Genomic DNA, 26409 nt, shown 5'->3' with positions numbered 1-26409 from the left:
CATTAGAAGAAAAGGAAGATTGAAAACCCAGTGTCTGAACCAGTCTTTCCATAGGAAAAACTACAATAAAAAAGTACAATAAACTTACTGCCACTGGATCTTTCCGGTGAAGTTCAGCAGCTGTTACTTGTCTAAATCCACCAGGGTAGCTGTTAAAAGAAGTAAAGAGATTAAAATTGAGAGTAGGCTATGGTACAGTATTCGTAAAACGAACATTCTTTTATAACACGAAAGAAATTTTTATTATGAAATTACACCTTTTTCTGCAAACTATGTTGTTCATCAATGTTAAAAATTAGGTAGTAATCTATGCTATCTGAAATGCTATTCTCTTAAGTGGTCAAATTACGAATCATTATTTCATAAAAAGTTATACACCTTGGAAAATTTCTTGGCTAACTTTATTTCTATTTGAAGTTAAAGTTATTCATCATTCTCTTATTCACTTTGAAACATTCAGTCAAACATCTATGACCGATTATCACTGCTTGAATTAAGAAAGGAAAAGCAAAGTGCCAAAATGTTTCCCATTCCCTGACAAATCAGAAAAAGTGTATAAACTAGGGTTCAGATCTGGGGAAGATACTGGTAGATGCTTGGTTCTGAAGGCAAATTAATACTGTTTCCTATTAATATGTTGGTGCTAAGTAATAAAATAATTGTGTTCAGGTCAAAGTTATATATAGAATGGATAAGATGGAAATTAAAAAAAAAATTGGGATGGTACTGGAGGCAGCTTAGTAATTTGGATGCCCCAGATTCAGGTCTGGAATCTTAAGTTTTGCCAGTGGCTACCAGTATAATATTAGGCAACTCATTTCATCTCTTTATATATGAGTTTGCTCATATAAGAAAAATGGTAATATTTGCCCCAACCACCTCTCAAGATTTGTATGAGTCAAATGAGAAAATGTTAGTGAAAGTGTTTAAGAAATTTAAAACAAAAACAATATACAGGTGAAAGGTTTTATTACACTAAATGGAGGAATAAAGCCTAATTTTCGAGGAAGGGAAAAAGATAATGTAAAGGCAGTGGACTCTGCAAGAAAAATTTAAGATTACCTAAATGTGATGCCTTTTATAAGTTTCTTTCAACAAGACTTGAAAATATGTTAAAGATGATTCAAAGAACCATGTTTTAGGGATAAACTCTAAAGAAGCAAATTTAGAAGTCTACTGAGAAAGATAGATAACTTTCAAACTGATATTCTTTCATTTGTTTCATGGAATTTCAGCTTCAGAAAAAGAAATACCTGTCTAGACTTGTATTCCTGTGTTCATTCTCTCCGTGAAAAAAAACCAGCAAAAACCACCAACTTTACACGTAGGATAGCAAATTCTAAAGCATAATACCATTTACATTGTATTTCAGGAGTTGGACTTCATCCTGAAGGATTTGGAGAACTACTGTAAAATTCTGAGTAGGAGACTGACTCAAGTAATGATATACTCAGTGAGTTTTACTGGTGGAAAAGTAACCACATTTTTTCCTCCAATAAGGGATAGCCTGAATGAAGTAGAAGAAAATTTATTTTAAATGTTGGCCAAGATTTTTTCAATTCAAGTTAATTCAGTAAACACTTACCAAATGCCTATTATGCTAGGTGCTAGGGATATATACATATAAAATGAGACAGAATCCTGTTTTCAAAAAAACAAAAACAAAAACCACTAAATTCTGTTGAGACGTCTAACAGTAACCTGATACTTAACAATAGATATCTCCAACTCATTCCAACACATTTTAGATGACTGGGGAGTTGTATGTTTAAGTTCAAGGTGCATATATACCCATCTCACCCAACATCTAAAACAATTAGAAATGAAAGTTTAAGAAACATCTGGACAAAAAAGCACTTTCTGAGACTGAAAAACAAAGAAGAAATTACAAAGGAAGAGATAAATTTAATTATATAAAAATGAAATAACCAGAGATATTCTCAAGATGGCGAGGTAGAAGGATGAATAGCTCACTCCCAGCCACAAATACAACAAAACCCACATCTATATTTGGAACAATTCTCACAGAAGACCTACTGAACTTTGGTAGAATATCTCTTACAATCGGAAATACAAACAAACCCTCACAAAACCAGGTAGGGGAAAAAAAAGAAGAAAAAGGAAATCAGTGCGGGACCTGTCCCCTGGGGAAGGAGCGGCAAAGGAGGAAAAGTGCCCCCATTCTGGGAAGCCCCCTCTCCAGTGGGGAGGTGGGCTGGGACAGACAGGGAGCTTCAGAGGCTTGGAGGAGAAAGCAGCAGCCACTTGGCAGACAGAATGGAGAGAAACTGGCACAGAAGGGCCACGTGATCCCTAGCTTGAGATGCGAGTTGGCGGAGGGCGGGCTGGGCTGGGCCAGGCTGCTGGAGCTTGGACTTCCCGCAGAAGAGCCTGAGGAGAGGACTGGGGCTGACTGCACAGAGGCAGCCTCAGGGCGCTGGAGTGTGCTTTGGGCTGAGGTTGGGAGAGTGTGCAAATTATATAATGGTAATAAACTGTTATGAGTATAATAAAAGTAGTGTGTCCAAAGTATAAGTGAAGAGTCAACAGAAACAGAGAAACAAAAAGTGATTAACCCTATGGGGGATGAAGAAATAAGGAAGCCATTCCAGAAGAGGTGACACCTCAGCCAGGTTTTAATGAATAAATAGGAGATTCTTGAAAATATTCCTGTCAAGGACAACACATGTAAGAGCAGAGAGGTAAGAAATCACAATATGTTGGATAAAATGAAGAGTAATGAAGCTTAGTGGTAACTGCGTACCAATAATTCGCAAAGATGTTTAGATTTTCCTCCACAGGTGAGAGGACACTATGAGGGGGACACTACCACCCGAGGGCACCTTACACTAGCTGTTCACTACTGGATGTGCTATTATTTTCCTTCCCTTGCAGTAATAGTACAGATACTCTTGCTTTAGGAATTACTACAACATGTGTCAGGACTTCCCTTTATGCTTTTATTACATTGTTATCTTGAATTTTCACATTATTTCCCAATTACCTCTAAATTTTATAAAACTTGGTTTATATGACAAGATTTGCTAAAGATGAATGTGAATTTATTTTTGTTATGTTTAATAAAAATTTCATGGAAGTGTTTAAGTGTAGGAATGGGCAAAGGCTGGTTAATGGAAGCAAAAAAGTTATTCCAGCATTTAAGACCTACTTGGGCAAGAGATGAAAAGAAACAGATGGAAGAATCAAGGCCTGCTTGTCTCAGATAAAGGTACAACTGGAAAAAAAAAATTGATAAAAAAATTGATAAACATTTCTAACCATATCTTGCATGATATTGAAGAAGGTATACTTAAATTTGTACATGACCTAAAACTGAGGGGTTAACTAACGCATTATATGACACAATCAAGATCTCAAAAGATCTTAAAAGCTGGAGATAAAATTTCACACGGAGTAAACTTAAGATACTGCAGTTGGATTGAAATGCAATCAAAATACACAGGAAGGCGGATACCTGGTTGAACAGCAGCATGCCTGAAGAAAACCTAGTTTCTAGCTGATGGTGAACTCAGTGTACCACATATTGATATGGCCCTGAAGAAAAGTTCTATTGCAATTGAAGACTGTGTAAATGAAAGATGGAGGAGTCATATTCGATTAGGAAACTGTCAGAACACAGCTAGGTGAGTGTATTTATTTAAAAAAGATACTGACAAGCAATGATTATACCCAGAGAATAGTGACCAAGATATAATGGAGCTACGTGAAGAGAAGTCATGTAAAGAACTCTGAAGGAACTACAGATGTTTAGTCTAGAGAAAAGACAGATCAGGGGGCACATGCTGATCACTGCCTCAAAATTATCTGAAGAATGTCATGTGGAAGATACAATTTCACACTGTCAAAAAAAGGAGAACTAAGACCATTATGCAAGGTAGAGAAAAACAGATGATGACCCAACAGCACAGAGTTCTTTCTGAAATTTAGACCATGTCAAAGGTAGAATCAATGGGCTGACTCATGAGCCAGGAGGCTGATATTATTCAAACACAAGCAGAGAGACCTCTAACTTGAAAGGCATGTTGTGAAGATTTTAGGTATCTTCCAAACCTGGGATTTTGCTCACCATCCTTTCAACATCTCTTGTACTTTCAGACATTCAAGATCTAGAAACAGCAGTAAAATGAATTGTTGGAAGCAGAAAGAAAGTGAGAAGACTGATTGAAAAACGAGAAAAATCTAGATCAGAGAGGTTATATGAAAAGCTTCCAGAAAAAAACACTGTCAGATAATCACTAGTATTAGGCACAGTTCTGTGGTTTTTTTAATTGAGTAAATCATATATATATAGCATGAGCAAAATTGGTATTTTCTTAAATTTTAAAAATACTCTTTAAAAAAATCAATAATGTTCTTAAAATACATTTCAACTGCCTATCTTCCCTGAAAAAAGCATTCTTACCCAGTATGTGAGGAGTATACTTTTTGTTCCCATTTGTTTCCAGAAAATGCAATGTGCCTTGTGTTCATTATGACAACATGATCCCCACAGTCACCTAGATTTAAAAAGACAAAGAAAGAAAAAAAGATTTTGTATGAAAAATCTTGACTTTAAGAAAAAGTGGGCTTGATTATTTATAACACTTATCAAAGTCCAAGAAATATCAAAACACATAAAGCAAGTCACAGTGTGACATAAAAATCCTTGAACAGATCTCTGTTTCATCTAAGGATAGAAATAGTTGGCTAGACATTTGGAAAATCTCAGCACTGGAAGGTAAAAGAGAATCTAATAAAGTTGCCAATAACAACAATATATCTTTTAAAGGCAAACTACTGTTATTCCTATTAACTCTGTTCATTAATAATTATACTTCATTAAAGTGTACCATTAATAATTATACTTTATCACCTTTATCTAATACAAAATTTCCCTTAAAAAATAGAAGCGAAATGAAAACAATATGCACATAGATGAAAAAAGGTATGTTATATCAATAGGTAAATTGAAAACAAATGTAAAACATCACCATTGATTATTTTTTTTTCAAATTCAGAGAACAACAGAGTACTGTGATCTTATGCTTAACTACTAACCCAAGGTTTTTTCTAATATTTAGTTAAATTTAAACTGGCACTATCAACTATGAGTACATACACATTTGATACCATTGATGACCTGAAAATCCAAATATATGTATTAGATTAATTTTCCAGTGAAAAGTACTCCTTAGTCTGGCTGTTCATCTAAAAAAGCCCTAAAAGCCAACATGTAAGTTTTCACAAGTCACTCTTTCACAAAACCAAGTATTCAGAAACATTTACTAAATGTCTATTCTACTGGTAGAAAAAGTTCAAAAGATTCTTGAAGCTTATTCACTTGAAAAAAAAACACAACTAAATATAAGTATAAATAAGAACAGTATGAGAAAATTAAAGATTACATTATAAGATTCTATGCAGAAGTCTGAATTTGAACGAAAGAATTTTCAGAGAGAAGTTCATAGTTTATACAGGACCAGAGTAAAGGAAGGGAGATAAAGTAAGTGAGCTTTCTTCCTCAGAGTGTAAGGAAATCCAGAGGTGTGAAGGAGACCTAAGACTTGTTGGTTGAAAAGAAAAATCTGACGATATTTGGTGAATTAAGTGACTTATGTTTCTAAAAGCGACCCATGGTGGGCTACTAAGGCAAATGGCCAAATGAACCAAAAGAACAAATAAAGAGGTGAACAAATATCTATATAGTCTCAAATAATGCCGAAATTACTTTAGCCTTTACCCAGACACTTACAGCTGAAGCAGCTAAGGCCTGTTAAGATTAAGTGATTAGTCAAAGCTCACACGCCAAGGTATTTAACCTTGTTCAGGCTCTTTCCAAATAGGTGTCAACCTATTTGAGGAAAAATGGAGTCTTTAACTTTCTACTGAAGCTGAATTTATTTTTCAAATGTTGTTTAAGCTTTAAATATGCAAAAAGCATTTTGAGCCATTCAAAACACACGTGTAGAGATCAGAAAGGATCTTTCAAAGGGCATTAGAAAGAACACAACAAATCAGGTGAAAATCATGTTCTTTCAGCTCTAAGATATGAACATCTAATCTGGGAGAAAAATTATTCTCCCTTGTTAACTTATGCCAAATCTCTATTGTATTTAATAATTCTTAGGAGCTCTTCTCCGTTGCCTCTAAATAAAACCAGCTAGCAATTAAATCTTTGTTTTTAACAGTGTTACATATTAAAACAAAAGCCAATATTATGGCTAAAGCCTGAAATCCTGGCTATAGTACAATCATTTCTTCTATCCGCTTAAGATAGACATTTCATTTTAAAATTTTAATTAAAACATTTTACATTTTACAATATGCACCAAATATATATAAGCTGGAACTCTACTACCCGATCAAGAAATGTTGGAAGAGAAATTAATTAGTATCTTTCAAACTTAAAAACATTTTCTTTAAAAAGTTAAAGTTTAGTAAGCAGTTTTTAGAAACAGGAATTTTGAGTTTGTTTACAAAAATTCACCACCTTTGATTTTGGGCCTTATTTGACTTCTTTTTTTACAATATTAGGCACTAAATTAAATGGCCAAATAAAATTCAAACTAATTCAATCAAAGTGAAAACTCAAAAGTTTTATGTCAGGGACTCTAAGGCCTCATTATGGGCTACATTATATCAGTCCTGCAGCTTCAGTGTTCTGCTCTGAGACAGAACTAACTCCAATTTGTCTTCAAAACTGCCTGGGAGGAGGGGAAGTAATATTTTATGGAAAATGTGGTCTGGGTCAAGATGGAAATGATGTGGAATTGGAAAGAGAATTCCCTCCTTCTACAAAATTTGGAAGAAGATGAAATCAGTAGTAGCTACCTAATTTCTTCTTAAAGTGTAACACTTATCTGTCCACTGAATTAAAGTTCTGCTTGCTTACAAGCAAGTCATTATTGCAAAAGTATTCCTTAAGCACCGAGGAATAAACATTCTGCTAGAACACCGGAAGAGCTTCTGTGCTGCCTGTCAGGCCATCCTCTTCTGGTAAATGGAGAACAGCTTTTCTATGAAATTAGAAATTTATCTTTTAAAGACTGAATTGAATTTTTGTTTCACTTACATCAGCAGAATCTTGGACTTTTCATGTCTACAAGATGTCACTAAAATCAAAACTTAAACACAAACAATTTTCAATTTACAAATATGTTGTTTTAAGTTTTTTCTAACATTTATTGGTTTAATCAGCATTTACCGTGTGTTTCATGTGCTCACAATCACTGTAAACATTTTTATCTGAAAAGTGACATACAATTTCTCAGAAAAATAACATGACAAATGATGGCCATATGGCCATATATATAGGAATTGCTATAACAGTTAACATTTAGGTGTGATAATGGTATTTTGGTTACACAGGAGAGTATGTTTATTCTTAGGAGGCATATGCTGAAGTATTTAGGGGGAGATATAATGATATCTGTAATTTATTTTCAAGTGACTAACTAAAAAAATGTGGTAAAAAATTAACAACTGTGTAATCCAGGTGGATGATAAAAAGAAATTCACTGTACTGTTCTTTGAGCTTTTCTGCAAATGTAAAAATTTTCATGATAAAAGTTAGAAAAAAGTAAAGGACAATCCAGTGGAGAAATGGGAAAAAGAAATGCACAGACATTTCACAGAAAGGGAAAGGATAACAGGCCACTAACAAACTGAAAAGATACTCAGCTCCATGTGCAATCAGGAAAATGCAAATTAAAACCACAAAGAGAGCACTTCACATCTACCAGGATAGTCAAAATTAAAAAGAATGAAAATATCAGTTACTGAGATGAGAGATAATGAACACTCGGGCCTGCTGCTGGCAGGAGAGGACATCTGCATAAGGGTAAACTAGGTTCCTGTGTGCCTTTGAACTCAGAAATTCTTGCCTTATGGACAGAACTCAGAGAAACTCTTCCACACGTGCACTGGGAAAAACGTACAAGAATACTGATAGCAATGTTTGTAAGGGCAAAAAAGAGGAAAATAACTCAAATGCTAAGTGTATGAGTATTCATTTCATCATCATCATTAACTTTCTTTAAAATATTATCTATATTTACATGTAGATAGATGAATACATCTCTATGTATGTATGTATGTGTCTATCTCTGTATATTTCGTGTTTCAAAATAAAGGGAAAACTATGATCAACTGCAAAACATACTGTTGACAGGTCAAACAAGATAAAGAGTAAGAACTGACGCTTGGATCGTGTAGGGGGACTTCACTTGGAAAATGAAGTCAATCAAAACTACCCACAATAAGCAGAAACCTTTTAGTATGAAAACAACTGTTTTGTTTTGCTTTGGGAAAAGAATATAGAAAAGCAAATCTACTCATTCAAAACAGTGAAAAGTAAAATTTCCATGCCTAGCTAGCTCGATAGATCTTTCTGGGGGAAAGCGTTTTTAGAAGAGAGGGCAAGATTATTTACTCATTTTCAAAACCTCTCTATTCAAATGCACATTACCACAAGAAGAGACATGTATAAGAGTGGACATTTAGTTTAGAGTCCAAATCAGGATATTTCTGAGATTGAAAGAGGGGCAACTGATCATTTTGCATAAAATGGGGTTGTCTCAGGCAAACTCATCTGTGTGGTTTTCCCATTAAGAAGCTAAATTCATTTTAGTGCCCTAATTTAGGTTTTTAGCAAGAATAGAATATGGGATCCTCAGGGGGGAAAAAAAAGGTCCTTAAAGCAGCCCAGTCAAACTTCTTCAAAATTCTTTTCTGACATGAAGGCTGTGGTTACTAGTGACAGGTCTAAAATGATACTCACTCAGTTGATGGTACACAGGTTTATGCAATCCTTGAAGTCTGACTGATGCCAGGGCAGCCAGTTTGCCAGGGGGCTGCATTTTCCCATCTAAGAGATACCAAACTCGAGCAAAAGTGGCCCATTGCTTGAAAAGACAGAAGAGGAAACAGAGAAAATTTGAATTAAAATGGAAACAATTGAATCTACTGTTATATATCATCACATGTAACCTACAGTTAGTAAATAATCATTCTGAAAAAATCCTTTCACTAAATAATTTTTTGTTTTGTTTTCATTTCTATTTTTTGAAGAGGGGGTGATTTTTCTCATTATTCTGCAAAGATTAACACAGTAATTTTTCCTGCCTGCTTTTCTATTAGAAATATGGATCATGCTTTATTAAAAACATTCCAAAGATAGTATTTCCCTTTACATTATGACTTGTATTTCTAGGACCATGTAGAATAGAATCTGGAGGGGTAATGAGGAGCTCTTATGAAAGTAGAAGTTTATGAAGTTTATGAAGGTCCTCAAAAATATTTTGAGATTAGAAAATACATTACACTGAAAGATGATTGGTCAATTAGGAAGTGAAACTATGCAGGAGTTTAATTCCAAGGGAGAGTTAAATAGCAGAATGTAGCTGGAAAAGTATAGATGATGTTGAGTAAACTTAAAAAAAAAAACTGCCTTAGACAGATATCTTAGGCTGCCTCAGGAACAGACCACTGTCTTTGCGGGGTCCATCATTGCCTTCAAACTCTAAGAAAGTTATAGGCGATAAAGATCTTGATCAGATGGTTTTTCTATGCATATACAAAAGCAGCCAAAAAGTGCTGGAACAAAATACAACTAGGCTAGCTTGTTTTATTTTAAATTTAATCATCACAAACCTCAAATTGCCTACAAAACTGTTTACCAATCTGCTGTTTCCCTGTTTTCCTTTTTCTGGTCTCTACCCCACTTCCCTTGCACATTTTTTTGTCAGGTTTATCTCTGTTTAATATATTTTGATGCCACTGTAAATACTGTATTTTCAATTTAAATTTCTGATTGTTGCTAGTATATGGAATACACTTCATTTTTGTATTTTGGTCTTGTATCCTGCAACCTTGCTAAAATCATTTATCAGTTCTAGTAGCTTTTTGTAAATTCCATTTTCCAAATAGATGACATGTCCTTTGCAAATAAAGAAGCTGTTAGCCCATATGCTTTCCATACCTCTCTCAGCTTATAAACTTAAAAAAAACCTCAAAGAGCAGTTAACTGTATAGGACAATCTTGTTTCTTCAATAACTTGCAAGGAAAAAAGATAGAAATAGGAACCTATTTATTAAGAGCAACTTACTGCATTTTGGATCCTAATCCAGAGGAACTGTAAAAGTATTATGTATTTATATAATATACATGATATATGAGAAAGTCAGAAATTTTAATAAATACTGGATATTTGATGATGTTAAGGAACAGTTAATTTTTCATTTAGATTTGATAAATGGTAATGGGAGTTTTAAAAAATCCTTATCTTATAGAGAACATATTGAAATATTTACTGATGAAATGAGTCTGAGATTTACCTCAAATTCATAAGGAAAAGAAAGAAATAAAGAGGTACAGATTAAAAGGTGTTGGCTATGAGTTTTTTGAAACTAGGTGATATCTACTTTTATATATGATTGAAATTCTCCACAATAAAATTAAAAAAAAAAGAGCAACTCCTGCCTTCCCTACCAGGAGCTGACTCATTTCTTTCCTCTCCTTTGTAGTAAAACTCTTGCAGAGCTGTCTTTTCTCCAACTTGTCTCTCCTCATTCTCTCTTCAACCTACTCCACCCAGGCTTTTGTCTTCCCATACCCCATACCCATCACCAGCACGCTACCGCCGGCCAAAGTTACCATGACCTTCATGTTACTAAATCCACTGGTCAATTTTAAGTCTTCAGTACAGTAAATCATTCTCCTTTGCAGGGTATTCTTTCTTCTCTTGATTTCCAGGATACCACCCCCTACTGCTTTTGTTGTTTTTTCCCTGTCATGCTGGTTCTCCCTTTCTCTTGCCTCTCCAATGTTAAAATGTCCCAGAACTCAGTTCTTGGTCTCCTGTCTTTTCCTTATTCATTTCCTCAAAGACTTCATACAGACCTATAACTTTAAATGCCATTTGTATGCTTATAATTCCCTAATTTACATGTCCAGCCTGGAGCTCTTTTCTGAACTTTACACTTGTATTCAGTTGCCCACCTACCATATGCACTACAGTGTTTCTTAAACCAAAAGACTAGTTTTCCCCCAAACCACTGCATACCAATACTTTGACACTTTGATAGAAAAAAAACTTTGATAAAACAATGAAAATTCTGCGACAATGTCAAATTGCTACAGTTTTAAAATGTTTAATTTTACTTCCTGTATTTACCTCATCAGGAACAGATAACAAACAGTCCGAGGAAGGAATCGCACTTTTGGCAGGACTAGGCTAAGAGGCATCTTAGACCAACAACCCAAAACGGAACTTTTGCTCTTCTTCCTAAAACTTGTTTCAATCTCAGCCTTCCCTATCTCAGTTGATGGAACAAAATTCTGGTTGTTGAAATAAAAAAAAACCTTGGAATAATCCTTGTTTCTTCTTTTACTGTCGGCCCACATTCAATCCTTCACGAAATCCTCAGGAAATCCTATTGGCTCCACCTTCAGATGGAACGTGACCACTTTTCAACATTACACTGTTGCTAAGCCTGGTTTGCACCACCATCAAGTCTAGCATGGATTGTTGCAATAGCCTCCAAACAGATTCTTTGCTTCCATTCTCCATCAATCCCCATCGCTAAACAGCCTATTCTCGACTCATCAGTGGGAGTGCTTCTATTAACACCTAAGAGAGATCACGTTACTCCTTGGTTCAAAACCCTCCAGCTGGTCCTTATTTTGCTCAGGAAATCAAACTCCTAATACTCTTCCGGAGGAGAAAAAGACATGAGAAGGGTTGACTGAAAAGGGGGTAGCAAGTAGGCGTACCAAGAAACGACAGCAAGTGGTGGTCGGAATCACGACCCTCGTTTGCCACTGAGGCATCTCCTGACGCAACAACTAGGCCTCCCATCCGACTCAGCTTCACTAAATCCGATCTTCTTCAGCCAGCGTAATGAATCCCATCAAGCTACAAGACTCAGAACTCACCTGGGGCGCCCTAGAGAAACTCGACATGTTCCCCTAGTAGCAAGACCTTTCTTTTTCCGGACCCCAAGATCTGTTCCGCAGAATCAAGGGTCCGGCGGGAAACGCGTATAGTTAGGCATGAAAGTTCCTAGGAGAGTTAGCACTTGTCTGCTCCTCCGCTTTTCCTGCATCTCCTCCAATATTAGCACGGTAGAAATTTCGTCATGAAAGGAGGAAATGATGCAGTTATTGGGAGAATAGCCCCCGAAAATAACCCGTTTGCTGGAAAAGCTGCGGAAAAACCGATGGAGGATACAAAATTTCCAGCCGACCTAAGTAGAAGGGAACCGGAAGTAGGTCAGTAGCGCGGGCCTGTTTGGATGTGGAAACAGCGACCTGAAACAGGGGCTCAGCTGTAAGGTGATGGATCGGTACCTACTCCTTGTGATCTGGGGGGAAGGAAAAGTCCCGTCGGCGGCGGGTGAAGAGGCGGAGCATGGTCCAGGGGCTTCGCCGGTTGAGGGTACTGAAAAGCAGCCAGGTAAGCGCTGGGCTGAGAAAGAGCGGGAACGGCTTGCCGGGCGGGGAAAAAAGTTGTGATCAAGTTCTGCTAAGGAGGGACCTGAATCAAGTTGTCCCAGGAAGCTGTGACTTTATCTGGGATCAACCTGACAAGGGCTGAAAAAAATATTATCTTCGTGGAAAAATAGGGACAAATTTGTGGATGCAAGATACCACGTCCCAGAATTCCCCGACACAGTAAAAATTTAACTGAATAAATTCTCTGGGCCTTGATTATGGAATTTCTGCTCTTTGGACATATATGCATTCGATAGTTATTTCTGCCTTCTGCGTTCCAAATGCAGGTACTACAGAAAGGAACAGATAGAAAAGGGTCTTACTCTCCTAGAGTTTTCATCCTAACGAGAGGAGACATTTCACACATAAACTAAGTTAAAAAACAAATGATTAATTTAAAAGTTTGACCGTTTGAGATTGCATTGCTTTTTGGTGCTCCTGTCTAGAATCTGTATTGCATTTTATTTAGTTTATTTTGATAGAGCGGTATTTTGAGAAGAAAGTGTATGTGGTTGTTCACAGGGTATTGTTAGTAATGGAATTGCCCTTCTCTGTTTATAATTATCTTTTGGGGGTAATTTTGGATTTCTGTTAACTGGCAGGCATGTAAAAACTGGGAGCTTTACCTGTTTTCTCTGCTTGCTTTAGATTTATTTTGTCAAAACTTGAACAGAATGTAATTCTTTTATGTACAACATACTGTCTTTGAGAGGCTCTGATGGTGAAATTGGAATAAGTCTACATTATGTAACTCTTGAGCCTGTTGAGTTTGTTTTTTTCTTTTTCAGACTTAAGGGCAGCAAATGTTTATCACCTCCTGAAAAGAAGCATTAGTGCTTCACTTAATCCAGAAGATAGTACTTTCCCTGGTAAGTATAACATAAACCTCTCTTTTCACTGGCACAGCATATGTATTGGAAATAAATTTAATTAATCTGGTCACAAGAAACACCTGTTGACTTTGTACAAGTCACCGGGAGAGGGAGGTAACGAAGGAAATACAAAATGGAAAAGATGTTTTCCTCTTCCTGATGCTTGGATGTCATAAAGTTGTTATAAAAATTATTTTAGTTTCTCAGCTTGAGCTTTGTTCCCTTTATGAGATTTTCTTGCCCATCTTTACTTCCATATAAGGTAGAGCAATGTGGCATTTTAAGGAGGATTTATAATTTTGTCCTGAGTACAAATACATTATTAATGCTCTTACACCCATTTCCTTAACTCTTTTTTCTCCATCTTTACCTCTTACTGATGCTCTTAAAAGCACTTCATAATTGTTAAACACAGGAATCTTTTCTCCATTATCTGCTTTAACTTTTTCAAAGTATTTGACTTCTTTGACCACCCATTACTTTGTAAAATCTTTTCTCCTTTGGTTTTTATTGGCATTATATAAATCCATTTACTAACTTCTTTGATAGTTATCCTCCCTGTTACTTCCTTTTCTTGGCCACGGTCTGGGAGTGTTTTTCAAAAAGGCTCAGAAAAAGGAGATATCAGAACAGGTCTGAGATGCCAGGGAGAGCATGCTTGTTTTGATAACTTTACAGTTCTCGTGACCGTGCAGTTTGTTCCTTTCTCTTTTTTTCTTCATCAGAGAACCGCCTGTCTCTTGGGTTTCAACTGTCATTTTTGGGAAATGACTTCTAATATGTATGTGCTAGCCTGGCCTGTTTGCCAAGTCCTAGTAGTACTCATTAATTTTTCAAGTTGATATAATTTAAGTCAGTACTATTATTGCAACAAAGATTTTCTTTCATTTGTGCCCCAAATGTATATGTAAAAGAGCTGTTGCAAGCATTCTAGGGGCTCTCATGAAAACTTTCACTTTCTGTTTGGGTGGATAGAAGTTTCTTGCAGGCAGTCCTTGTTTGCATGGGAGTGTGGGACTGTATAAATGACTGTGCACGCTGAAGCCATACAAAGCAATCCTAATACAGTAATCAATGGGAGAATTTACAGTTTTTCCATGACGTTTAACATTTTTTTGTCAAAACATTAAAAACTTTAAACTGTTGGTTGTAAATGTATAGGAAATGAAAAGAGTAAAACTAGTATTTATTATATATGCTGTAATTTAAAACATTAGAAACATTGAGAATTGGAGTGTTTCTTTGTACAGACCTTATCAAGAGTAGTTTGAGCAGTGCTTGCTACCTTCTTCTCAACATCAGATAACTTAAGATACAGAGTGAGTGGTTTTTCTATGTTTTGGCAAATTGTCATACTCTCACGTTTGTATTAGCTTCCAGTGTTTTATCCTTTGTACTTTTAATGTTGTGAATTATCTCTGAGTTTCTTTAAATGTGAAGGTTTTTGCCAGCATCTTTTTCTCTAGGACCTCTTTATTCCTTTTTTCACAGTATTTTTATCGCAGCAGCTATTTCTACAATCCATGTATGTTAGATTTGAGTATCACTTTCAGCATTATCATTTTTTTTTTTTGGCTTTGCTTTCATCTTTTCTTTTTCTTTTTGCCAAATGTCTCTTCGTCTTATCCACTTCTATAAAATATGTGGACTTATTACTGGGAGAGAAAGAGGCAACAGAATTATATTTTTTGCTATCTGTGTGTGAAGTGAATAACAGATGTGCAGTGATCAGTTAGCAACAAACTATGAAATTAGTAATGTGATTGGTTACTGATTATGATATACATGTTTTATTTATGATTTGTGCATTAAGAAGCTAGCAGTGAAGCTTTACGTTTTGCAATTATAGTTAATTAATAACCCTTGGTAACTGGAATTTTAACTCTTGGGGGGACTGATGTTATTTAAACTGTAGTAACTGAAGTCTACATATTGGAACTATGCAAAGAGAGAACTATCTATATTGGCTTTCCTACTACGGTAGGATTATTGCTTTCAGTAATATGGCAAATCTGAGGTCTAGAAGTGCAGTGTGATTGTGATTGGAATAAAGCTGCAGAGATAGGCATGGCTTTGTAGAGGACTTTGTAAGTTATGTCAGGTATTTGGACTTTTTCCTGATGGTAATCAGCAGCTGTTAATGGCTTTAATGAAGGCAGAGGTGGCTACAGTGTAGTAGACAGATTAGAGAAAAGCATAGATGTGAGGGGGCTGCCGCAGAAGACCAGCTGAGACATAAGAGACAGCCAGGGTGGAGGAAAAGGGATAGATCTGAAGGAAATTATGGAAGTAGAGTCCAGCTGACTTAGTGTTGCATGTGTGTGAATTAGGAGAAGGGAAGAGTGAGAAAGGAATCAAGGGTGACATTAGATTTCTGGCTGGGGTTATAGTGTGATGGTGGCCTTTAGTGAGATAGAGAATTAGATTTTGAGCATATATGACATGTTTTAAGAATAGGAAATTAGTTGCCTATAAAATTGCAAAGTGAAAATATTTTGTAAAAGTTGGACACATGTGTTGAACTCCAAAGGTGTGGAGAGCTGGAGAAACAGAATCATCATTGTATAGATGCCAGTTCAAGTCATGAGAGAGGATGGGGATTGTTTTGGATAGTGAGAGGAGCAGACAATCTTGAACTGAATCCCAGTATATAAAGGAACTGAACACCAGTTTTTAAAGGAATGAAAATGAGCAGTGGAAAAGACAGGTTTTACAGAAAGCAAGTGTTTTCAGGAGAAAGTAGTCAAATGTGTCATCTTTGATTCCTTTCTTATGTTGAGAGGTCAGGTAACAACAGGACTGAAATCTATGTAACTTGTTAGACTTGGTGAGTGGTTTCAGTGGCATGTTGGAGATTAAAAAATCAGATTAAATTGGATTTGGAGGGGACTAGAAAAGGTAAACAGGAAATGGAGATAGTCAAATGTAGACAGTGTTTTCAGAAAGTTTAGCCTTTCTGAAGAGTAAAGAAAGAGATATAGTAGTAATTGGAATAGAGAGGTGAATTTAAAGGTGATTAAAAAATAATTTGAGAAATACTTGTGCATATTTAAATAATAATGAGAAGAAACTGACAGAGGAGGGATTGAAGATACAAGAAAGCCAGTGGCCTAGGGTCCCAGCCGAAGTCTGAGGGATAACATTCAATTGGAAGGGCAGTACCTCTTACACGTTAACAGGGAAGAATGAGGAAAGACTTAATGGGAATGCAGGAAGAGTAATACATTTGTTGATAGGGAGTTATTACCTAATGGCTTCTATTTTTTATGGAAATAAGAGGTGAAGTCTTCTGAGATTTTGGCAGAAATTGATAATAGGCACTTAGCATCTTTCCTAGCTTCTGTGAGTTGAGCCTCTGTTATCACATTTCTCCCTCTCCCTTTTTTTTTTTTTAAGGGAATCAAGGTTATTTAGAGAGATACACATTCCATTGGCAGTATGCATACTCTCTCAGAAGGCAACGGTGGCCCCAAGCCATGCTGTTGTTAGTTTTTATGGGCTGTGTAATTTCATATGCTAATGAGTGGGAGGGATATTCTAACTATTTTGGAGAAGGGGCGGGGATTTCCAGGGGATTGGGCCACTGCCCACTTTTTGGCCTCTTATGGTCAGCTTCTGAACTGTCAGGCCCCTGCGGGTGTGTCGTTTAGCATGCTAATGTATTACAGTGAGCATATAATGAAGCTCAAGGTCTACTGGAAGTCTAATCTTCTGCCATCTTGGGCCTAGTTGGTTCTCATTATTTTTTGTTGTATCCTCAGTGACTGTGTCATTCTTTTAACCATCATGTTAAATTCCCTCCTTGGAGATTTTTATTCGCATATTCTTATGGGAAGCAGAGGGGTGATGGTCCATCTTCTGTAGCTGCTTCAGGGCTAAGTAGGGGTGTTGACCCTGCCTGTCAGGGGATAAACCTATGGATGTCTGATTTAGGGGCCCCAGGGGGCGTTGTTTTAAGTCTCTCGTTTTAAGTTGGAGGGAGGGCAGTATGGGCTGGAATCCTCACGTAGCCATCATCTTGATGTGGAACTGCTGTAACCTGGAAGATATGAATGCTTCCATAGCCTTCCTATGAATCTTCTTGAAGATGAAGCACTTTTGCAACAGCATCAGACTACAACAGTAACTGCCTATAAATGACAGAAGACTTTAAAAGTCATGGTTAAGCATCTGACTACAGTGTAATCAATAAGGAAACTTGGTTACAATAACTAGAATTATGACTCATTATAATTTTGACCCTTAAAATCCTTAATCTCTGGCAAAAACCAAGAAGAAAGTAATTGTGAACTGTTTGTCATACCCACATTTCCTGATTGGAAAACTTCGGCTTTGGTCTTCCTTCTCCTAAGGAGGCAAAAGTAGGTAAACTTAGACTCATTAATGTTCCAATATTTTATCCTATTTGAAATGACCCAAATAGTCAATGAGTTCTCTTCATTTAACTTAGGTTAGTTGCAGGTTACCAAAGTGTGGAAAGACTGTTTTAGATAGATACTTCCCAAAGATAACTATTCCTGTAGAGTTAACTAGAAGTTCTTATCTCATACATCTTCACATCGAATTACTTTCCTTGCTTCCTTCTCCCTCTTTTGAATCAATTTCTGTACATATGTCTAAATTCTTCATTGCTCTTCTGACTTGCACCCTGGGGTGACCCTTAATTTCACATCTTCCTGTAATGTTCCAGTCTCCAAGAAGAGCATCTTCTTTATCTTTAGGCTATAGTTACTCTTTAACTCCTCTTTCTTTAGCAAGACTAAGCCAAACCTTCATGGTCTTTGAAGCGGGAATCATTTTCTGTAAAATGACTTGCATGGTTTTTTATTACCCAATAGTAAATGAGTGGGTGTAGTTTTCAACATCTTTATACTAGATTTTAGTGTTTGAAATGATGATTAATATAATGATATAGTTTTGAATTGTGATGAACTAAAGCAGAGTATTCATAGCAAGTGAATAATTGTGCTTTTTAGGCAGATTCTCCTATTTAAATTTTTTAGCAGAAATTCTAAAATATCCATATTTTATATATATATACATATACACACACACACACACACACACATATACACACACGCTCCCCCATATATATGTATATAGCTTGCAGAACTGCATAATATGTAAAAATTGTACCACTCTCTAAGTGTATATGCTATAACATCTACTTATTTGTGGTATGCCTTTCTTCTAATAAGTATGATTTTGTTTTCAAGCCTGTTCAGTGGGTGGTATACCTGGTTCCAAGAAGTGGTTCTTTGCAGTGCAGGCAATATGTGGATTTTATCAGGTAACATAAATAAGAAAATAGTCATTAGTGAGTATCTTTGTTCATATAAATAATTCCATGAACCCATTATTTAGTGCAATCTTTTGTATTTTAGTTTTGTAGCTCTGATTGGAAAGAGATTCATTTTGGTACAGAAAAAGATGAAATTGAAGATGTTCTTCAAACAAATATCGAAGACTGTCTGAGTGCTGTTGAGTGTTTTGAGGAAGAAGATAGTAACAGCAGGGAGTCATTATCCTTGGCTGAGTATGCTTATATACTTTCTATAATACTTTTAAAATCTTTGACATTAGATAGTATTTTAGCCGTGAGAGTGAAGATTTGATATGTTAGCAGCTATAGTAAGGGGATTTTACATAATTCAGATTTTCAACTCTTTATTGTGGAAGATAGGCAATTTCGGAATTTGGGCCTTTTTAGAAAAAATTGAATAAAATTCTTTAAAATGCAAAAATTGGTATCTGAAAATGTTTAGCTTCTTAAACTTACATAATTGCAGGAATCATAAAAAGTGATAATTAGCATGTCACTTTCATGACGAAAAATTCTGCCTGATATTATATTTTAAGAGCTTGAATAGAAACTCTGTTTAAGATTGATAACTGCCATTCAAACCAAAGTATTTTCATTTTGCTTTTTGAGGCTAAAATATATAGTTTCTTCAATTTGTGTGTCTCTTCAGCATTTCAGGCACCTTTAAAATCCACAGTTTCTGAGGATTATATAGACGATTGAATTCACTTTCAGGCTTTTTGCACTGAGGTACAATATAGAAAGGGATCCTGGTGATGTGAGTTGTGATCCTTTATTTTTTTCCTTCATGAAATATCCCATCTCTGGCCCACAATTAATTCCTGTCATTTTAGTCTTCTGTAATACTTCATTACAAAAAAACTAGTTTTGTTTGTTTTAATTCAAATATTATACTTCTATAAGTTGCCACAGACTTTAAAATTCTGTTTTCAAATCATATTTGTTTGTAGTGATTAATGAGGGGAGACATTCCAGAACCATTAAAACAGAGGGTGGTAGAGTTGATCTCCAGTTCTATGACCTTGGACCACTCACTTCTCCGGTCCTTTATTTTCTCATCTATAAAGTGTTGAGATCCTTTTAGATGATGTCTAAGGTGCTCTCTAGCCTTAGAGCTCTTATTCCATACGTTTTCTCACCACTATTGGAAGATGGCAAGTGTAAAAGTAATTATTTCTAGTAAATGACCTAATAATTGTTTCCACAAGAGGGAGCTTGAAAACTATACTTTACTGTAAGATGCATTAAGTTTTTTAGACAATGGTGAATTTATAATAAAGGATTTAAGTACATTTATGTTATACAAGAAACTATTATAAGAAAAAAAGTCATCATATGGATAACACTAACAGATTTTGAAGAATTGGAGGAGAAAAAATTTCCAGTCAGGGCTGTTGTATGCCAACCAGAGAAAAGCAGTATCCTTCTTTATTAAACACTTAGTAATACCTTACATTTAGGGTTCAGAAAAATGGTCTCTTAGTTATGATTTATATTATAACTAAGATATAATTTAGGGAGGTTCCCCCCCCTTTTTTTGTTATTGTTTGTTTGTTTAAGAGGTGCGGCTAAGAACTTGGACTCAGGGTTTGAATCTTAGCTTCCACACCTACAACTTACGTGAACATTAGGTGAATTAGTTAAATGAGGATAAACTAGTATTTCAGTAGTGCCTCAGGGGATTGTCAGGAGGATCAGGGGAGACAGTGCATCCAGCATACGTAACAGTGTCTGGCATATAGATCGATTTAATTAATATTACCTATTATGATTATATGTAATGTGTATATATTTTTTTCCCTAACCTACTCTTTTACTTTAGCCTATATGAGGAATCTGCAGAAAATTTGCATCAGTTATCAGACAAACTTCCTGCTCCTGGTAATATTTTATGACTACTTTGAATAATTTGTGTCTTACCTTATGCTTTCTGTGCATAAATGATAAATTTGGTCTTTATGTTGTGTTCTTGCTTCTATTTTTGAAATTCAAAATGAAAAATAATTTTTTCTTTGAAGTTGTTAAAAAAAAACTCCACTACTTTAATAAAGTACATTATTGAGACATTACAATATTCTTAATTATTTTCATTTACTTAGACAAAAATTAGAACTTAGAAAATTAAATACGCATCTGTTTCCTTCTTCAGTTATTGCTAAAGAATAATCTTTCCACTATATACCATTGTTTTCCACAGCGTTTTACAGAACACTAGTCCCATGAACAAGTCCTGAAAAAAGAAGTTCTTTAACTTAGATCATTTGGTGGCATTCTTTTATGGTGTGAAGTCACTGTACATATTATCAACTAGAATGTCATGCAGTAAAAGAAGACCTTGACTCAGCATTTTTTTAATACCCATTTTTTTCCTGTAATAGCATATTTTATGAAATACTGCATTGTACTATTCTTAAAACTGTATTTTGTCTAAGTTAATCTTTGTATGATTCAAGTAGCTGATTCATCTAAAGCTTGGTACAATTTGGCATCCACAAAATCTTTTGAAGAGTTTTCTGAACATTTTCATTATTGGAGGTCATTTATTAAACAGATATTTGTTGTGTCTATTATAAGTCATGCATTGTACTCGGAGCTGAGTATACAGTGATGAGTAAAGCATATGTGATTATCATAAAGGACTTAACAGCTCAGTCTCATCCTTATAGTCAAGATTATGTTTTAGTACAAAAGATCCTATATGGAAAATAACTGAATACACTGATAAATAAATGTGTCAAATTTTTATATGAAGTTCAAAATCTGCATTGAAATGTACAGTTGCTGTTTTGGCAAATTAGAATACTCTCATCAAATTTTTCTTTTTATTTTTCTGGTCCTTCAGTAAATTTATAATTTTATAAAATTTAAAGTTTCATGAAATTAACCTTCTTTCACAGGAACCAATAATTTTGTCAGATAATTGAGTTTTCTGAGTGTTTTATTGTTCTTTAAAAAGAGAAATAATTTATTTGAACATTACAATTTTATACTAATTCATTCCCTTTTATATAACAAGATTAAGTATAGAAATATATAATGAATTGCACAGGTTTTTTTCCCCTCTGTTCAGTACAACAATAGCATTGATGATTTCAAGAGCAATGCATAATTAACCACTGTCACATAATTGGCAAGTAATTATGATATAGTTCTTTGTTTTTCTGGCATATGCTAGGTGTTTCAAGATAATGTGGTTTTAAATCAAATGATGAACATTTAAAAATTTTGAACTCAGATGTGTATTGTTTCAAAGAATTTCAGAAATTAAAGTTAAAATCCTTCTTCATCTTCTAAATAAACATAAAATTCAGTTGTTCAAGATACTATTTTGAGACATCCAGATCTAACATTTTATAAAAATTACAGAAATGCCTTTATCTCTTTGTAGGTAGAGCAATGATAGATATAATACTGTTGCCTTCTGACAAAGATCCTCCGAAATTGAGAGACTGTTTACCTCCTGTAGGAGCCTTAAAACATTTGAAGGAATGGTATTCTGCGAAAATTACTATAGCAGGAAATCACTGTGAAATGTAAGCTGCTTTTTTCACATTTGATTATTACCTGTGTTGTCTGTTTTTAGAATTAACTGCTGCCCTATTTTAAATAGATACAGCATTTGAAGATGTTTTGAATGTGACAAGATAGCTTTATGTCATACTATGATTAGAAATTTATCTATTGAGAAGAACTTAGATTTTTCTTATCTCATACTTTATATATCTGAGAAGTTTTAAGTTTTTAGTAAATACTGTTGATGCTTTTTTATAACCGTTCTTGAGCATTGACACTCCAAACCACTGTGTGCTTTTAAATAGGTTTATATTGTCCAGTGAGCACCATAATATATACATGGGTACATGGATTACACTGGACTTGTAATGTCATCACTTTTTTTTGTTTTATGTGCAATGTAGAAATATAGTGTTGTGTTTTATGACATTTTAGTAAGGACAACTGTATATTACAGTTTCGATCCTTAGTAAGTATTCAAATTAGATTTATTAACTTCATGATTTTCTTCATTCAACAAGCACTGTGTTTATGTTAAGCACAGCAATAGACTGGTGAGTTAAGAAAGTGAGATTTGATCTTTTTTGTTGAAATACAGAGGGATCTGGAATGCAAACAGTCATGGTAGTCTGTGATAAGTGCTATTGTGGAATTCCATACAAAACTACACGGGAACAATTTAGGAGAGCACTTCTCCTTTTGAAGATAAGAATTTTATTGATTCAGTCTGTGTATACATGTGTACGTATGTGTATATCTGACACTTTAAAGCCAATACATAATAGGAGGAAAATTTATTCATCTGTAGTGTTAAGGGTAACTACTCATAGTTCAAGGGGATGCTGAGGTTAAATGAATGTGTGATAGCAACTTCTTCAGAGACTGACTTAATTAATGTCCTATAATATTATTAGAAAAATCTGTTATGTAAACTTTGCATTTTTGCCTGTTTGGCTGGTAGTGAACTATAACCACTAAATCTAAATAAAATATAAAACCCTGTATTTAATTATCATAAATTTTATTTGTAGAAGTTGTCAGAAAATTGCAGAATACCTTTCTGCTAATGTTGTATCTTTAGAAGATCTCAAAAGTGCTATTGATTCAAAGGAGTTGTGGAGGGGGAAGATTCGGATATGGGAAAGGAAGGTGAGTGGATTTCTGTTACCACAGTTTGCAAAGCAGGCCTTTCATCTTTATTTACAACACAGATAGTTTAAATGAATTTGAATGGAAATGTACCATATAAAGATGTTCTGGGGAAAACACTGTCTAAATAGAACTTTCTGCAATAATAGAAATATTCTGAATTTATACTAAAATAGTAGTCCCGTGGCTTCATGTCGATACTAGAACTTTGTATGTGGCTACTTCAAATGAGGAACTGAATTTTTTACTGTGTTTTATTTTAATTAATTTAAATGTAAATAGTCACTGTGATTGTTTTGCACTCTGCAGTTCTAGAATGTAACATTCTTTTAAAACATAGAATCTGACATTAGTTAAGTTCGTGTTTATCCAAGCTGCTTTATTTCATTGCATGTGTAAACTACTGGAAAACGCAGAACATTTTTTTTTCTTGCCTATGATACCACCTTAAGTGACTTCTGCTTTCTACTAACCAGCTGATTTGAACAATTTGTTTTTAACCTTACTAGACCTCAGATTTCTCAACTATAAGATGAGAATATTAGATTAGTGGAACCCCTCTAATCTTAAATTTCTGTGAGGCTCCCATTCTATTTTGGGACCTCTTAGTGTGAATAAGTATGTTCAGTGGTTTTTGTAAGTTGTGTTCATGTTGAAATAAATGTTCCTTGTATTTGATGTATTTCTGTCTATAGGCAAAACTAAAATAAAGTTGCTTAGTATTTGTTCACTGGGAGCGTGAGTAGGACCTTGCATTCCTATTTTATTGCACTAATTTCTAGACTTTTTTTTTTTCCCTTTTCAATTCATCCTTAATTATGATTTAATAAAATCTCTAATAAGACAACAGGAATTAATGTGGCTGGGCCCTTCTTGGTGATTTGCATACTGGTTCTTCCTTATCTTGGGCAAGTTAAATCTGCATATAAACCTTCTCTGCAAGTGGTTTTAGTGTAAATAAACCTTATAGCCTACTAGAAGAATGCAGGATATAATTAGCTGGGAGAATTGCCTTTGTAGACATTTTTTTGAAACTGCATCTCCACATACAGACCAATAATGGCAGAGTTCTGTGATTCTTTTATTCTTTTATGAATGGGAAATTAAATGTCCATATCGCCACAGACTACATTTAAAACTTGAAATCACTTTTTTTTGGTAGAGAATAGCTTTTAGCCTAAGTACATTATAGTGATTAAGGACATAGATTCTAGGGTTAGATGGTCTGCGTTCAAATCCCAGTTCTATTTCTTGCTAATTCTGTGTGACATGTTAGATAATGTTTAGCCTCTTGGTGCCAGAGTTACCTTCATCTGTAAGATGGGTGTAATAGCTGCCTCTACCTCACAGATTTTTATGAGGTTTTAATTATTTAAAGCACAAACTAACCACTGAGTAAGTGTCAGCTTTCATTGTTGTTACCATTACTATTAGTGCCCCTACTATTACTGCTTCTGCAGGAATTGATCTTTTTATCAACAACTTATGTTGAAAGCAAACTGGGTGGGGCACTTTCCTAAGGATCTAGTGGTGAATGAGACAAACGAGTTCTATTTTCACAGAACTTACAGACTGCTAGGAAGCAGGTACTGAATAAACATGTGTAAAGGGGATTGTTTAGTTCTGTGGTTGCAGAGAATGGGCTTAATATGCTCTAGTGGGCTAGCAAAAGGCCGAGGAGAGCTTTTCATGAAAAATTCATGTGTAAGTTGAAATATGAATGATGTGTACATAAATGGAAGAACTGCATTTTGAGTTGAGGAATCCAAAATAAATTTACCTATGGTTTTCCTTTCAACTTTTATGTTGCAATAACATGTGTTAATCTTTGTAACTTAATTCATGATGTCTGTGACTGTTCTCTTGGTTTCTTTTCAGTTTGGATGTGAAATTAGCTTTCCTGAATTTTGTTTAAAGGGAGTCACGCCTAAGAATTTTAGTACATCTAATTTAAAAACTTGCTTTCTTGACAAAAAGATAATACCATCAAAGGATAAGAATATTTTGCCAAAGGTAATCTATGTTTAATTTTTTTTGCAATCATCGATTCATGAATATTTTATTCCTATAAGATATGTTTGACTCTTCAATTAACATTACTAATATATGTTCCTAAGCGTGCTCACTTGCATAATTTTTATTATAATTAAGTACTTAAATTACACTGTGTTGTCAGCATTGAATGTTGGCAAAATTATCAGTTTTAGATTATTTTCAAAATGAAATGAACCTAACTTTAGATCAGTATAGTCATGAAACCACCTTTGGTTTGGGCTTTACTATGTGACTTATTTTAAGGTTCAGTTTGGAGGGAGTATCACATAGTAGAAAGAGAACAGGCTTTGATGTTAAGTAACCTGGGTTTGAGACTGACTTTGCCACCCATGAGGTATTGTCACCTTGGGTAGATTGATTAACTCATCTGTGAAATGGAGACAGTAATAAACACTTATCTTACAAAGTTGTGAGGATTAAATGTAGTAAGAGGTTAGCATCTGACATAGTGCCTTGTATTTGCTTCATTCACAGTTTGAGAGGTATTAATTCTTCTCCCATATCTCCACAGGTAGATTCTTAAAATGCAAGTAATTATAAAATATAATAATTAAAAAAGATTTAGTTGGTTTTTTTTCCCACATTGGAAAAATAGCATAAGAAGAAGTATTCGTATTGAAGCACTTAAATTCACTCTAAAAGACGTATTTCAAGAACATACAAAACATTGCAGTCATACAGTCACCAGGGTGTCTCATGGGTAATATTTTCTGAATAAAAGGTGGTATGAAAGGTGTATTTCTGACGTTGACACATTTCCTAATGGTTGTTCAGAATTGCTTACTTTAAGTGACTTACCATGGCCATCATCTTTCATAAGAATATTAAATTCTTTTCTAAAGATTATAATCATAAGATTGATGACCTCAATTTCTCTTCTTTGGTAGTGCAACATTCACATATGAATAATGTATCTAATTTTTGCTGCTATCGAAGAGAAATCTAGGGTTCAACCTCTTTAATTAATATAAGTCTCTCTCTATCTATGATGTACACAGAAATGC

General features: G+C 34.9%; 2 protein-coding genes across 3 annotated transcripts in view; one reads left to right on the top strand and one right to left on the bottom strand.

Annotated features, from left to right (window-relative positions):
* Positions 1 to 12024, bottom strand: part of MRPL13 (mitochondrial ribosomal protein L13) — a 38790-nt gene extending 26766 nt beyond the window's left edge. The window contains exons 1-4 of one of the 2 annotated variants that reach the window (XM_010990994.3): positions 11936 to 12024; positions 8780 to 8903; positions 4424 to 4517; positions 89 to 149 (exon numbers count right to left, since the gene is read on the bottom strand). In XM_010990994.3, coding sequence (XP_010989296.1) covers positions 89 to 149; positions 4424 to 4517; positions 8780 to 8903; positions 11936 to 11962 — 306 coding nt within the window. In that variant the 5' untranslated portion in view covers positions 11963 to 12024. The other variant, XM_031439560.2, reaches the window with a different exon arrangement.
* Positions 12025 to 12284: 260 nt separating this feature from the next.
* The window catches only part of MTBP (MDM2 binding protein), a 57606-nt gene continuing 43481 nt past the window's right edge, over positions 12285 to 26409 (top strand). Inside the window, exons 1-8 of the mRNA XM_010990995.3 lie at positions 12285 to 12455; positions 13282 to 13362; positions 18582 to 18655; positions 18750 to 18901; positions 20511 to 20569; positions 22077 to 22221; positions 23233 to 23350; positions 25229 to 25363. Of these exons, the coding sequence (XP_010989297.3) occupies positions 12338 to 12455; positions 13282 to 13362; positions 18582 to 18655; positions 18750 to 18901; positions 20511 to 20569; positions 22077 to 22221; positions 23233 to 23350; positions 25229 to 25363 (882 nt within the window). The 5' untranslated portion in view covers positions 12285 to 12337. The remainder of the gene's footprint in view (positions 12456 to 13281; positions 13363 to 18581; positions 18656 to 18749; positions 18902 to 20510; positions 20570 to 22076; positions 22222 to 23232; positions 23351 to 25228; positions 25364 to 26409) is intronic.

The sequence above is a fragment of the Camelus dromedarius genome, chromosome 20, assembly GCF_036321535.1.
Source record: "Camelus dromedarius isolate mCamDro1 chromosome 20, mCamDro1.pat, whole genome shotgun sequence".
NCBI classification, from domain to species: Eukaryota; Metazoa; Chordata; class Mammalia; order Artiodactyla; family Camelidae; genus Camelus; species Camelus dromedarius.
Note: the sequence above shows the minus strand (reverse complement) of the source record. Positions and strands in the feature narration are given on the sequence as shown.